At 39.2% G+C, this 14,613-nt stretch overlaps 1 protein-coding gene and 1 pseudogene across 2 annotated transcripts; one reads left to right on the top strand and one right to left on the bottom strand.

Moving 5' to 3' along the window:
- Nucleotides 1–1,047: 1,047 nt before the first annotated feature.
- Nucleotides 1,048–11,901, top strand: LOC109007829 (transmembrane 9 superfamily member 7). 2 transcript variants are annotated; one of them, XM_035683594.1, is made up of 7 exons: nt 1,048–1,364; nt 2,524–2,688; nt 2,811–2,920; nt 3,091–3,199; nt 3,273–3,385; nt 10,171–10,321; nt 10,422–11,901. In XM_035683594.1, the coding sequence occupies exons 1-7, from the start codon at nt 1,251–1,253 to the stop codon at nt 11,577–11,579; spliced, it is 1,920 nt and encodes a 639-aa protein (XP_035539487.1). In that variant the 5' UTR covers nt 1,048–1,250; the 3' UTR covers nt 11,580–11,901. The 2 variants fall into 2 exon arrangements, with proteins under 2 accessions (XP_035539487.1, XP_035539488.1); XM_035683595.1 differs by having other exon boundaries at nt 1,082–1,364; nt 2,524–2,659.
- Nucleotides 11,902–12,941: 1,040 nt separating this feature from the next.
- LOC109007828 lies at nt 12,942–14,570 on the bottom strand (annotated as a pseudogene).
- Nucleotides 14,571–14,613: the final 43 nt, after the last annotated feature.

Consider the following 14,613-nt stretch of genomic DNA (forward strand, 5'->3'; position numbering starts at 1 on the left):
AAAACTATCGTTTTAGGTCCCGTTGAGGTATTTAAACGGTTTTATTTTATCTCATTATTATAATTTTTTTAAAATTTTATATTAAATATAATAAATAATTTAATTTTTTAAAATTTTGAAATAATAATAATATTAATCAAAAATATTTAATAAAATTTTATTCAATTTTTAACTTTTATTTAAAATTATCTTTATCTTATTAAACAGAGCTTTAGACTACGGCTTCGTTTGGTTGCTTATTTCTTTTCAATTCATCTCAATTTATTATTACAATTTTTTTAAATTTTAACATGAAATATAATAAATAATTTAATTTTTTCAAATTTCAAAATAATAATAATATTAAAAATAATATCCTAATAATATTTTATCGTCTCAACTCAATTCACTTCAACATCCAAACATAATCTACATCAATTTGGTGATGGGAATGGAAACAAGTGACGTGTGGACGCTTATCTGTTTTACGATAATTTCATCCTCTACAAATTGCTATGAAACTGCAAAATTTCATCCTCTACAAATTGCTATGAAACTGCAAAAATGATGTTTTTCTTCTTTAGATGCATCTCATGTAGATTGTACAGGTGATTTTAATAATCTGCGAGTCCCATTGATTTTATTTTTTTACACACCTATCACACTATTAATGTATAGATTTTTTTCATATCAACTATTTTAAAATATATTGATTTTTTTTTAAGTTATAATAAGTCATCGATAACACATCAACTTATATGCAACAAACTTAAAAAAAAACATATTGGCACCTTGAGTTGATCTCACACCCGAGTTAATTCAAATACAAATAAGTTAAATCGGCCAAAAAAGAAAGAGAAATGGTTTGTATAAGTTTAAAATAAACAAATCTTGCTCAGATTTTTGTAAAAATATGGACATTCTTAAAAAGTGTAAAATATTATTATTTTTTCGTAGAATTTATGTTTTTACAAAGGGACTGTATTCCTAGCATTGCCTAAAAAATAAAAAATAAACCGAAAAACAAAGCAACCAAACAAATAATAAAGGAAAAGAAAAAAAGGAGAAAAGAAAGCAAGCAAGAGAGAGAAGACGAACAGGAAAAAAAGAAAAGAAAAGGGAATAGGTGGAACCGTGGAGACAGTAGAAACCAATCCTGTACGTAGCAAAATCCATATATATCCCAATTATCCAATCTCTCTTCCCACTAATCACTCCAGAAATACCTCAGACCCTTTCACATCTTCCTCCCTCTCGCAGAAGACGAGGATATGGGTACTCTCCACTGCCATACGACGACGATTATTCTTTTCTTGGTTCTCCTGTTCGTCTCCTCAGCCTACTCCTTCTACCTCCCTGGCGTTGCTCCTCGCGATTTCTTAACTGTATTGTTCCCGAAATTCTAACCCCTTCATTATTTTTAATGTTTCGTTCTTTAAAGTCTGCTGATTCTTTCTTTGCTTGTTTTTTTGTCTATTGTGGGTTTCTTTAGTCTCTGTGTTTTGTTGCATTGTGGGTTCTCTCTGCTATGAGTGAGACGGTCTTGGATCTGGGTATGTGGGTTTGATCTAAATTTTATTGTTTTATTGTGTTATTGTATCCATGGGGTTGTTTTTTTTTTTTTTTTTTGGATTTTGTGTTTGTTTGGATCTGGGGGTTTTTTGAAGTTACTCGTTTGTTTGCCTTTACCGTGCCAGATGGACCTCGTGATTTAAGAATGGGGTTTTTTGAACGTTGTTCATTATTAGATCTAACAAATAAAGGACTAGTCTGATCTATGCGCATATTTTGATGCCACTTAACGCCATCCTTTATGGTTTTATTGGTGGAAAATTAAATATGCTGTAGAAATTGTGTGCAAGTTTCGTAAGAAGAAAAAAAGAAGAAGGTTCAATTAAGAGGCTGAATAAAACATAATAAAAAAAGACACAAAACTAGTACAAATCCGTAAATAGAAAGCATGGAAGCTATTTGGGATTTGACACTGTTGTTTATTCTTCTATTTTTCTTGTTTGAACAATGGAATCTAAGTGTTGAACATATTTCGTTGAAATGATGTGGTAGCATTGAAGGGTAATGCTTGGAGAATGAGCATCTCATGGATAAGATATTGAATGTGCATGGCTGGGAATTTAGCGTAGCCGTAGGACTTATTACTTATTAGCAATGTGGATGACTGTATGATGCATATGGTGGTGCCACCCAACAAACCCAAGAAAGGATATTATGCAGGTGGTAGGAGTATTAGTTTAGGTATCCTATCATATTTTTAGAGATTCCGTTGTCTTACATGGTACCTGAAGCCATTCTTATTGGAATGAATTTTACAAAATCAGTGCTATCATCACTATTGGCAGAATAAGATGCCTTTCTCAATATCTCATGATTTCAAGTGCACATTAAGTTGAACAAGTAGTTTGAATGTACATTGACTTATATATTTCGTGGTGTTCTTTCTGTCTTATATGAGGAAATATCCTTTTTTTTTTTGTGCCATCATTTGAATTTGGCTGCCTACATTGACTTACTGCTTACTTTGAACAGGGTGATCCACTGCCTGTCAAAGTGAACAAATTGTCATCTACTAAGACACAACTTCCATATGACTACTACTACTTAAAGTATTGCAAACCTCCAAAGATTTTGAACAATGCAGAAAATTTGGGGGAAGTTCTCCGAGGTGACCGCATCGAAAATTCTGTCTATACTGTGCGTATTAATACCATTTTTTGTGTTAAGAATGCGAATTGCAAAGAAAACATTTGCATATACTCAATTTTGGTTCTTGTTCAATGTTTATCATGGGTCTAAATTTATGAATTATACCCCAGTTCCAAATGAGGAAGGATCATTCGTGCAAAGTTGCATGCAAAAGTCATCTTGACGCTGGATCTGCCAAGAATTTTAAGGAAAAAATTGATGATGAATATCGCGTTAACATGTAAGCAATGAACATACTGCCTGTTTGATCTATACAACTTTTTTTGTCACCTTTGATGGTTTTCCACTGTTTTGTTATGGATTTTACTTGTTTTCATTGATGACAAGCATTAAATAATACAGAAATGCCTAATATATTCCCCTTTGTTCTGAAATCTCCAAAATGTGCAGGATTTTAGATAACCTTCCTGTTGCTGTTCTTAGACAGAGGAGGGATGGAAGTCAGTCAACAACATATGAACACGGTTTCCGTGTTGGGTTCAAAGGAAATTATATTGGGGTATGCTTTGGAATCCAATTTCCAGTTAGAATAAGTGCTTTTATGCTATCTTACACATTTATTTGTTCTACAGAGCAAAGAGGAGAAATATTTCATAAATAATCACTTGAGCTTTAGAGTCATGTATCACAAAGACCCAGAGACTGATTCTGCTCGGATAGTTGGTTTTGAGGTTACTCCATACAGGTCAGGTTCTTTTTTTCTTGCTTTTGTTGTTGGTTGGTGTTGCATTTTTCTTGCAGTGCAATATTAGTTTAGCTCTATTGAGTCTATGTTGTGTATGAGCAATGAGTAATTAACTGTGTTGACTGCTACTGCACCTTCAATTGATAAGTGCTATTAGATGGAAAATAAGAAAGTAAAGATGACTTCATTGTTGATTCTTCAGAGGGTCCTTTCATTCAAATGGAAAGGTTTTTGCTGTTATTGATGTGGACAAATGTAACATAAAGAAAGATACGTGAATGGGGATAATATAAATGATTTTCTTTTAGCATTTCCTAGCTCCTAGTCCCTAGCTTGTATTTAGGTGTGTCTGCTTGCATACTCCTTGTATACTTGGGCCAGGCCTATTTACTTACCTTAGGTTAGGACTATTTCCAAAGTTAGGACTATCTGAGTGAAAAGCTAAAGTTTTCTCTCCGTACATTTTTGGCTTTTCTTGGTTTCTGTTGATTTTTTTCTGTTCCTGTTTCTGGAGTTTGGGTTGTCAATGGTGATTTAGCATGTAGTCCTGTTGGTTGTTAGATTCAGATTGGTAGTCCAGTTTGGTGATTACCAACTTGGTGTTTTTTTGTTGTTGTTGGTTTCGATGGGAATGTGTAGAGATGTTTTCATTGAACAGAAGTTATTCTCGTTTAGGAAGGAGAATGATAGATGGTGGAGTATAACTGAGAGTAGCCGTCGGGTAGTGAAATATGTATCATTGGATCATGAAGCTTTGGGGTGGTTGGGCTTAACGGTGAAGGAATGTGCTGCTCCCTTGGTTTATTCTGACTTTCTAAGAACACATAGGAAAGGAAACTCAGTGTTAATGGTGCAGAGGGGATGCAACCACAATGGTAGTTTTTTCACCCTTTCGGAGTTTGGACACGATAAGAGGAGGGGTATGATAGTGGTACCGGAAGGGAGGAAGGGTGAGGGATGGAGGATTTTTGAAGACACTATTAAGGAGCTCACTTTCTCCTCCTCTGTTTGGAGTGGGAGAAACAGAGGAGCCTGTGTTCTGGGGCCTTCTCAGGCAGGCAAGATGAAGGGACACAAGGGAGGTGGAGATGCTCCTTTGTCGATGGCCTTGGGTTCTCGTTCGTACCGAGAGGTGGTGCAAAATGTACTGCCTCACGTAGTGGTCCCAGACACGTCCAGTACAGAGATCGTGCGAAGAAAGAAGGAAGATGGCAGTGAAATGTTGGGGCTAAATGAGGAAATGTTGTTACGGTCGTTGGCTGAAATGGAGGAGAAGATTGGGTTTCTTTTAGAAGATATTTTCAGTCTTAAATGATGCGTTAAAGGGAAAGAAATTATGAAGATGGGCTTGGGTCAGGTGGGTAAGATGTCTCATGCGCAGGAAGGGGCCGTAATGGGCCCTGGGCCTGGTCAACAGAGGTCTGGTCCAAAGAAAGCATGGGTATCTCGGGTGTCTCGGGCGCAGACCGAAATATCGGCCCAGTGCATCCCTCCTACGACGCCGATACGCATAGTGCCGGACTCCCCACCGGCACAGAAACTCTCGCCGGACGCCGTCGACCACCACGGTGAGTCTGTACAGGCACTACACTCCGGTACAGAAGTTGGCAAGTTGGTAGACACTGTCCAGACAGTGTGCTCCTCTCCAGCGACGCCGATATGGGTTTCGCCGGACTTCACACTGACACAGAAATTTCCGATGGACACTGTCGACCATCATGGTGAACCTGTTATCACAGACTCCGTGATTGGTGAGTCGGTAGAGGCGTCGGCTAAGGTTGGGTCTTTGTACGTTGACTCGCCGTTGTCGCCTGGGGTTTTGAAGACACAGAGTCAGTCGCACGGGGTGGGGGAAGGCACTGATGGGATGCTTGTGCTATCAAATATGTCGGAGCATGAAGTTTCAATACAGGGGCATGAAGTACTGCTGTCGCATGGGGTTTTGAAGATACAGAACCAATCGCACGAGGTGGGGGAAGGCTCTGATGCGCTGCTGGTGCTGTCGGAGCATGCACCAGTGGTGAACCATTTATTTTTGGCCGAATCTAGGGGTGAACCAGTTTTAACTTGTAGCTCGGAATTGGCTTTACTTTCTTCTGATAACATTGGAGAGGAGGGGGCTTCTCTAACTCCTCTGTGTACGCTTCCTCCTAAATATGGGAGTTGTCCATCAAATTGGGTCTTCAAGAAGGTAGAGGAGATTCAAGCAGTGATAGGGATTTCTTTTGGAGGTTATGAAGAACAATTCAAGGCCCTTCTTATAGCACTTGAAGCTAGCCATTCCAAATCAGCTTCAAAGCAGGATAGAGAACTTAAACGGCTAACTTGTTCTATTAATTATGATGCGAAGGAAGGGAGTGGAGGAAGGGATAGATTGAAAGGGAGGGGTAATCTAGGTTTCTTATGAAGCCTAAGATTTTATCATGGAATGTACGTGGGCTTAATGATCGCAATAAACGCCTTCGTATCAAATCTTTATTGCGGATGTGGAAGGGGGATGTGGTTTGCTTTCAAGAAACAAAGTTACAATTCATTGATAGAAGAATTGTACGAAGTTTATGGGGATGCTCGTATGTGGGTTGGGCTTATTTGGCTTCTTTGGGAGCCTCAGGAGGAGTTCTAATAATGTGGGATAAAAGAGTGGTAGAGGTGATTGAGGAGTGTATTGGAGATTTCTCGGTTGCGACGCGGTTTAAAAATGTGGTTGATGGATGGGAATGGGCGTTTGCAGGTTCCTATGGTCCTAATGTGGACTGGACAGGAGAAGGTTGTGGGAGGAGTTGGCGGGCGTATATTCACTATGGGAAGTGCCGTGGTGTTTGGGGGGTGATTTTAACATTACGAGGTTTCCTAGTGAACGTTCAGGGCATGTCCGAAATTCTGCGGCTATGGAGGATTTTTTTGAGTTTATCTTTGATCTAGACCTCATGGATCTCCCTCTGGTAGGAGGAGAATACACCTGGTCAAACGGGAGGGTTTGGTCGAGATTGGATAGATTCCTTGTCTCTCCTTCGTGGGAAGCCCATTATCCGGAAGTAAGCCAGAAACGGTTAGTTCGAGTTAGCTCAGATCATTTTCCTATTCTTCTAGACTGCGGGGGTATTCACAGGGGCCGCCGATATTTTAAGTTCGAAAATATGTGGCTATCAGCGGATGGGTTTGTAGAGAAGGTGAGTGCTTGGTGGTCATCATATCAGTTTGTTGGTACTTCAAGTTTCATTCTTGCAAGCAAGTTAAAGGCGCTGAAACAAGACTTGAAGAAGTGGAACTTGGAAGTGTTTGGTCACATTGACGATCAGAAGTCTGCAATGTTGGAGGAATTGCAAGAGTTAGAGCGCAAAGAATTAGGGGGAGATACCTCGGAGGAGGTGGTTTTGAGGAAGAGTATAGTTATGGCAAACCTGGAAAGAGTTCTGTTGGCAGAAGAGATTTCATGGCGTCAAAAATCCAGGGCCCTTTGGTTGAAAGAAGGGGATAGATGCACTAAGTTTTTTCACAAAGTGGCTAATTCACACCGGCGCAACAATGATATTGAGTCGCTTCAAGTAGACTCTCAGGTGATTTCTTCCCCTCCCGAGCTAGAAAACCATATAGTACACTATTATGAGAACCTTCTCACGGAATCCGAATCTTGGAGGCCGAAGCTTGATGCCTTGCCTTTCGAGGCAATTGACTCACAGAGAGCGTGTGATATAGAGAGGCCTTTTGCAGAAGAAGAGATTCACAAGGTCATCTCTGGGATGAATAAGGATAAAGCACCGGGTCCGGATGGTTTCTCAATAGGTTTTTTCCAAACTTGTTGGGATATTGTGAAATGTGATGTAATGCAGGTTTTTAATGAATTTCATTCTTCCCAAAAGTTTGAAAAATCTTTCAATGCGACTTTCATTGCTCTCATTCCCAAGAAACATGGGGCTTTGACTATTGAGGACTTCCGTCCAATAAGTCTGATCAGTTGCATGTATAAGATTATTGCGAAGGTTCTGGCCAACCGGCTTAGCCCGGTGTTAGAGCATATCATTTCCAAGACTCAGAACGCATTTATTCGGGGGAGACAAATTCTTGATTCGGTACTTATTGCAAATGAGTGTTTGGACCACAGACTTCGGGAGGGAGGATCAGGTGTTGTGTGCAAGCTTGACATGGAGAAGGCGTATGATCATGTGAACTGGGAATTTCTCTTATACTTGCTTGAGAGGTGTGGTTTTGGGGTTAGATGGAATTCATGGATGCGTCATTGTATATCCACGGCCCGATTCTCAGTTCTAGTCAACGGCACACCTGCTGGTTTCTTTGATAGTTCACGGGGTTTGCGGCAGGGAGATCCTCTATCCCCACTTTTATTTGTTATAGTTATGGAGGCACTAAGTAGGATGATGCAGGCTGTTGTTGGAGGAGGATTTCTAGCTGGTTTTCAGGTGGGCAATGGCTCGAGTGGCCCTATTATCATTTCACATCTCCTTTTTGCAGATGATACTTTAGTCTTTTGTGAAGCGGATAATAGCCAAATCCAAACAATACGAGCATTGTTACTTTGCTTCGAAGCAGTGTCAGGGCTCAAAGTGAACCTAGGTAAGTCTGAAATGGTTCCTGTGGGTGCGGTTCCTAATATCCTCAGTTTAGCAAGCTTGCTGGAATGCAAAGTGTCTTCTTTTCCAATGAAATATCTGGGCCTTCCATTGGGAGCAACGTTTAAGAATAGAGTTATTTGGGATGGGGTGATGGAGAAGATAGAGAAAAGATTGGCTGGATGGAAACGAGTATATTTATCAAAAGGGGGTCGCCTCACTCTTATTAAGAGTACACTCACTAACCTTCCCACATACTTTCTATCCTTATTTCCTATGCCTGCAGGGGTGGTAAATAGGATGGAGAAACTTTTTAGGGCATTCCTATGGGGAGGCATGGGGGAGGAGAAGAAATTTCATCTGGTTAGATGGAAAACAGTTTGTGTCTCAGTTGTGAATGGAGGGCTGGGAGTGTGTAACTTGAGGACTTTTAATAAAGCCTTATTGGGAAAATGGCTTTGGAGATATCACTTGGAGGAGGGAGCATTGTGGAAGGAAACTGTTGATGCTAGATATGGCGTCGCTAGGGGAGGGTGGTGTTCCAACGAAGTAAGAGGGGGATATGGTGTGGGTTTATGGAAGTTTATAAGGAAGGGGTGGCCATACTTTGCAAATCAAATCTGTTTTGTAATTGGTGAGGGCAATCGAATAAGTTTTTGGCGGGACATGTGGTGTGGAGATCAAACTTTGGAAAGGGCTTTTTCGGCACTATATCGTATTGCAGTTAATAAGGAGGCGTCAGTAGCGGAAGTGCGACTATTTTCTCATGGTTCGTATCAGTGGAACATTCTTTTTAGTAGAGACCTACATGACTGGGAATTATCTATTGTTGCAGATTTTTTCAGATTACTATATTCTACACGGATCCCTATAGCACAACATGATCGTTTGAAATGGAGATCTAACAATCATAAATTATGCACAGTGAAGGCGTATTATAACATCTTGACATCTCAAGATAATACTCCGTTTCCCTGGAAGAATATATGGAGGTCTCGTGTGCCTTCTAGAGTAGCCTTTTTTGTTTGGAGTGCCGCCCTTGAGAAGATATTGACCACGGATAACTTGAGAAAGAAAGGATGTGTAGTCATGGAGTGGTGCTACATGTGTAGAAAGAATGGTGAATCGGTGAACCATCTCTTACTACATTGTGAGGTAGCAAGGGCATTGTGGGCTGAGATTTTTCAAAGGGTTGATTTAGCTTGGGTTATGCCTATGAGAGTGGTGGACCTGTTGGGTTGTTGGAGGAAGATGCAAGGTTGTCATCAAGTGGCAATGGTATGGAAGATGATTCCGTCGTGCATCATGTGGTGTATTTGGACGGAAAGGAATGCGCGCTGCTTTGAAGATAAGGAACGCACACTGGCCGAGTTGAAGAAATATTTGTTCCACACATTATTGTCTTGGCTTTCCGCCATTGTGTTACAGGGGGGCAATGTTCATGATTTTTTGTCTTTAATCTATCGCACGTAGAATGTAATTAGGTGTTCCATGTATACTTCCTGTGTACATGGGCTATACTTACTTCACTCATATATATAATATTGATCTTTTACTTATCAAAAAAAAAAAAATAAAATCTCTTATTACATATAAAAAAAAAAACATAAAGAAAGATACATATGTTTGTCAGAAATACGAGAGGGAAAAGGTGGATGGATTTGATGATCCTACCAAGAGATGATTATTCAGAATTAGCTACTTCATAAATAAGGTTTGAACTAGGGAAGAGTTGTCTATGGAATGAAATGCTATAACTTTTCTCTGTTTGTTTACAGCTTTAGTGTCAAATTTAATTTGGAACTGAGCTAGCCTTAATCCCACAACATGTTCTTTTGTTTATTAGATGTTGCAATGTTGTTTGAAATATATTTTCCTTTCCTTTTTATATCATATTCTGTCATGCTACATTCTTTCCTGCTTTCAGTGTCTTTCATGTAATTTAATATTTCTTCTGATTTTAAGGAGTATGTGGGAGTTTCATTACAGATGCTTGTTTATGTTGCTTTTTTGCATGCGGTTTGCTGTATCTTTTTGGAGTGTCCTGCTGAACTTTATAGAAAAGATGAAATTTAGGCGTTCTATGTGATTCTGAGTTGAAAATAGATTACAGAATAAAATGTAGCAAACTTTTTATGAAGAATAATGCAAATTTGCCCGCTATCTGATGTAATAATTAGTTCTCTTCTCATTTGACGCTTGTAATGCTCCAAACAGCATTAATCATGAATACAAGGATTGGGATGATAAGAATCCTCAATTAGCAACATGCAACAAAGACACCAAAAATTTAGTGCAAGGTAACAATGTGCCACAAGAAGTTGACACAGATAAGGATGTTGTTTTTACATATGACGTTACGTTCAAGGTACCTGCTTATCACGCCCTTTTCCTATTTTCCTCCATTAGACATCTCCTTTGTCCCTAATTAGCAGGTATTAACTTGTGCTGCTCTTGTCTTTTCTCAGGAAAGTGAGATCAAATGGGCATCTCGTTGGGACACATACCTCCTCATGAATGATGATCAGATCCATTGGTTCTCCATCATAAACTCTCTGATGATTGTCCTCTTTCTTTCTGGCATGGTGGCAATGATCATGATGAGAACTTTATACAGAGATATTGCCAACTATAATCAATTGGAAACCCAAGATGAGGCTCAAGAAGAAACTGGATGGAAACTTGTCCATGGAGATGTTTTCAGGCCACCAATCAATTCTGGTTTACTCTGTGTCTATGTCGGTACAGGTGTTCAGATCTTTGCAATGACACTTGTGACAATGATATTTGCATTGCTTGGTTTCTTATCTCCTTCCAACAGAGGAGGGCTTATGACTGCCATGGTTCTGTTGTGGGTTTTCATGGGCTTGTTTGCTGGTTACTCCTCAGCACGTCTGTACAAAATGTTCAGGGGCACAGAGTGGAAGAGGAATACCTTGAAAACTGCATTTATGTTTCCAGGTATTCTTTTTGGAGTGTTCTTTGTTCTGAATGCCCTAATCTGGGGGGAACAATCTTCTGGGGCCGTGCCCTTTGGGACAATGTTTGCTCTTGTCTGCTTATGGTTTGGCATATCAGTTCCCTTGGTCTTTGTGGGTAGTTATTTGGGTTTCAAAAAACCAGCCATGGAAGACCCTGTGAAGACTAACAAAATTCCTAGGCAAATACCAGAGCAGGCATGGTACATGAAACCGATCTTCTCTATTCTCATTGGAGGCATTCTTCCATTCGGGGCTGTTTTCATTGAGCTCTTCTTCATCTTGACATCAATATGGTTGAACCAGTTCTATTACATATTCGGCTTTCTCTTTATAGTGTTCACAATCCTTCTAATCACTTGTGCGGAGATAACGGTTGTTCTATGCTACTTCCAGTTGTGCAGTGAAGACTACTACTGGTGGTGGAGATCTTACCTGACTGCTGGCTCCTCTGCACTCTATCTTTTCCTCTACTCTGTCTTCTACTTCTTGACCAAGTTGGAGATCACAAAGCTGGTTTCAGGCATCCTTTATTTTGGATACATGATAATTGTATCATACGCTTTCTTTGTCTTGACGGGTGCTATTGGCTTCTATGCATGCTTCTGGTTTGTTAGGAAGATCTACTCATCTGTTAAAATCGACTGATCAAAAGATGCAGTAATACGGGGAAGATGAATTCGTGACAATCAGTGAGCAGAGAAGGGATAAAGATTTAAGAGAGATTTTCTTCCCACTCGCCAAAAACCATTTCCATCTTGTTGATAGTAGCATGAGGCTTGGCCTTTTATTTTGTTTTACACCTTTGTTAATGTCATGAACTGTACATCAGTAGTTACCTTGCAAGCATCTTGAGCAGGGACCTTGATGTATGGATACTTGTACGATATCCATATGCTTACAACAATTATATGTCCGCTATCCATATGCTTACAACAATTATTAATACTGCTCTAGTGGCAAGCCGCTACCCAAGTTTGCGTTCGATGTGAATGGCATGCCGCTTAACCGAAGTTTGCAAACGACTTGGCAAGATTTTGTGTCACGGACGATTCAGTACAATAAGGGAGGGCTTACCTACCTTAGTCCTCAACTTGGCAGCAAACAAGAAATCACACCATAAATGTAACGTCGGCTACTTATTTCTGGCTACAATCAGCCCAGTATAAGAGTATTGGCATTGGCTTCTTCAAATAACTTTTCATCTCTAAATTTAAATAACTTTATCAATAATTGACCCACATTGAATTAGTTAAAGACTTTTCATCCTAAATATTATCTACAGTAAATTCATACTTTTCTTCAAAGATGAAAAGTACTGTTCCACATTCAAATGTATATTTTATTAATTTCGGCCCTCTCTCGCGCTCCCTTTCTCTTTCTTCTTCTCTTCTTTCCTCTCGCGCGTTTCTCCCTTTTCTTCTTCCTGGATTTCTCTCTCGCGTCTCTTCCGCCGTTGAAATTCTTCTATTTTTTTTTTTCTTTTCTTCTCTTCTTCCCTCTCCCGCTTCTCTTCCTTCTTTCTTTTCTTCTAGTTATTTTTTTTTCTCTTCTTCCCTCTTTCTCTTCTTCCCCATTTCTCTTCTCTCCCGCAACCATTCTCTCCCGCGACAGCACTCTCCAGCACGGCACCGCGACAGCGTTTCTCCACCACGACAAGCACACGGTAAGATTCTAAACCCTAACCTTGATTTTTATTGTTTGGGTTTGATTTTGTTGATTTTGTTGATGTTGTTTGGGTTTGATTCGAAGCCCTAGCTGTGATTCTACTCTTGATTTTATTGTTTGGGTTTGATTTTGTTGATGTTTGGGTTTGATTTTGTTGGTCTTGCTTGTCTTTCATGATGGTGCGATTTGGCCGTGCTGCACTTCCTCTGTTTTCATGCCTGGTTTTTGACTTTCAAATGCAACTTCGACGGCTCCTTGTCACTTTCATGTGTGTGTTTTATTCAAAAAGGCAAGAAAACTTTAACTATTACTACTTCTCTCAGAGTATTTTTTTTTTTACTCCTAAAGTCGTCTCACTGTAATGGAAGGAGCATATGTGCGAAAGAAAACCTGGGTCTTGCTTGAATTTAATTCAGTGTGTATCCAATGCAACACAGTTTCTATGGACCTCTGATATGCATGTTCTACTTCCATATCCATCTTCACCTCTTCACCGTCCTGAAAGTAACAGCCCATGAACAAAATATGTGGACTTTTTAATCTTTTCTCTAGCTAAAAGGGAAAAAAAAAAAAAAAGGAATTATGAGTTCAGTGAGTTCCAATGGTGCTCCAAACTACAACATGATTAAAGATATGTCTTGTCTCACTAGTAACATCCACCGACTCTGCCACACTACCTAACAATTAGCTTTCTCCTTCATACAATGTATTCAATCCCACATTCACAATTAATAAAGTGCAAAAGTCACATCAGAGATCTATTGAGTGAACTCATACATAGGAAAATCTCATTCCAATTAAAATTAAGATGATAGGATTTTGGGTCCATTTTGCCATTGAATTATAACTAAGATTGAAACCTTCTTTTTTTAGCTAAATTTTATAATGTTGGGGAGCTCTGGCAGGGGGCCTGCTCTGCAGTACAAGAAAAGGAGACCTGTAAAACTCCACAGTGCAGTTGAAGTCCTTAAACTTGAACACTAAGAATCCCTTGTGCTTTGTAATCGGGCTGCCATTTACTTCATATATTGAATCCTTGTTAAGAACTGCAAATGAGAGCATGCAGAGGAGAGACTCCCATTGGTTTCTCCCAATTGAGTCGCCAACAAACACCAGCCTTTTGTTTCGCAGTTTTTCCAACATCAATTTTGCATTAAACCTGTTTTAGAGACAATAAAATGACATCTGAATTAGAAATGAAAAGGTAATGGGTATCGTATAGTTAACCATGTAACATCACAATTTGTAAAGCATTAATGAATGAACATAAAGAAGTGCTTATTTGTAGAACCCATCAGATCTTTCTAAGCTTCTTTCTGATATAGAAACGAAAGTGGGACCTGATGTAGTAAACAGAAGTGGGACCTGATGTAGTAAGGAGAATTTGACCAAGCTGACTGTACACTGTGCATTAATCATGTTTAATAGACCTTCAGGATCAGTTCATGTTAGCAGGCAAATAATAAAAAAATTTTCCTAGAAAAATGCTTTAAAGCAGCTGTGTGTGGACTTGTGTATGGACCAAGATTTAATGGCTTTGTTCTTGTGAAGCCATTCAATCATCTCCAAACTGTTAAATTTTAGAAGTTTAAAGGTTTGATTACTTAGAAATTGCATCATTTTTTTAGTATTTCTGGTTTGTGGAGTAATGGAATATGGAGGTGTCTTGTTCCCCTTCTATCTTCTGAATGCGCCAACCTCCATATGAATGAAACTTTTGTAGATTTTTTTCTTTTTCATGTAGTTATTTTGAAGCTCAATGGTGCGATTCTCCAAGATGTTTAGCTATCTATACACTTTATAGACGTGTATAGACAAGAAAGTCAAGCCCTACATATAATACCCATAGACATGGAAATACCAGCACTTATCTAGAGATATTTTTTTATGGTGACACAAGAATATTCCAAGACTGTAAAATCTTTGCACTTAAATGATAGAAGTTTGCACCTAAATACCAGCACTGTGCATTGATGTTGCATATTTGTATGTGGCTACTGCTCAATGCTTCTAT

The sequence above is a fragment of the Juglans regia genome, chromosome 12, assembly GCF_001411555.2.
Source record: "Juglans regia cultivar Chandler chromosome 12, Walnut 2.0, whole genome shotgun sequence".
Classification (NCBI taxonomy): Eukaryota; Viridiplantae; Streptophyta; class Magnoliopsida; order Fagales; family Juglandaceae; genus Juglans; species Juglans regia.

Excerpts from the sequence above, each read along its gene's own strand:
- LOC109007829 (XM_035683594.1), top strand. The coding sequence starts at position 1,251 with ATGGGTACTCTCCACTGCCATACGACGACGATTATTCTTTTCTTGGTT. Across the intron at positions 2,689-2,810 it reads TCGAAAATTCTGTCTATACT|TTCCAAATGAGGAAGGATCA; the intron begins GTGCGTATTAAT and ends ATTATACCCCAG. Across the intron at positions 3,386-10,170 it reads TTTGAGGTTACTCCATACAG|CATTAATCATGAATACAAGG; the intron begins GTCAGGTTCTTT and ends TGCTCCAAACAG.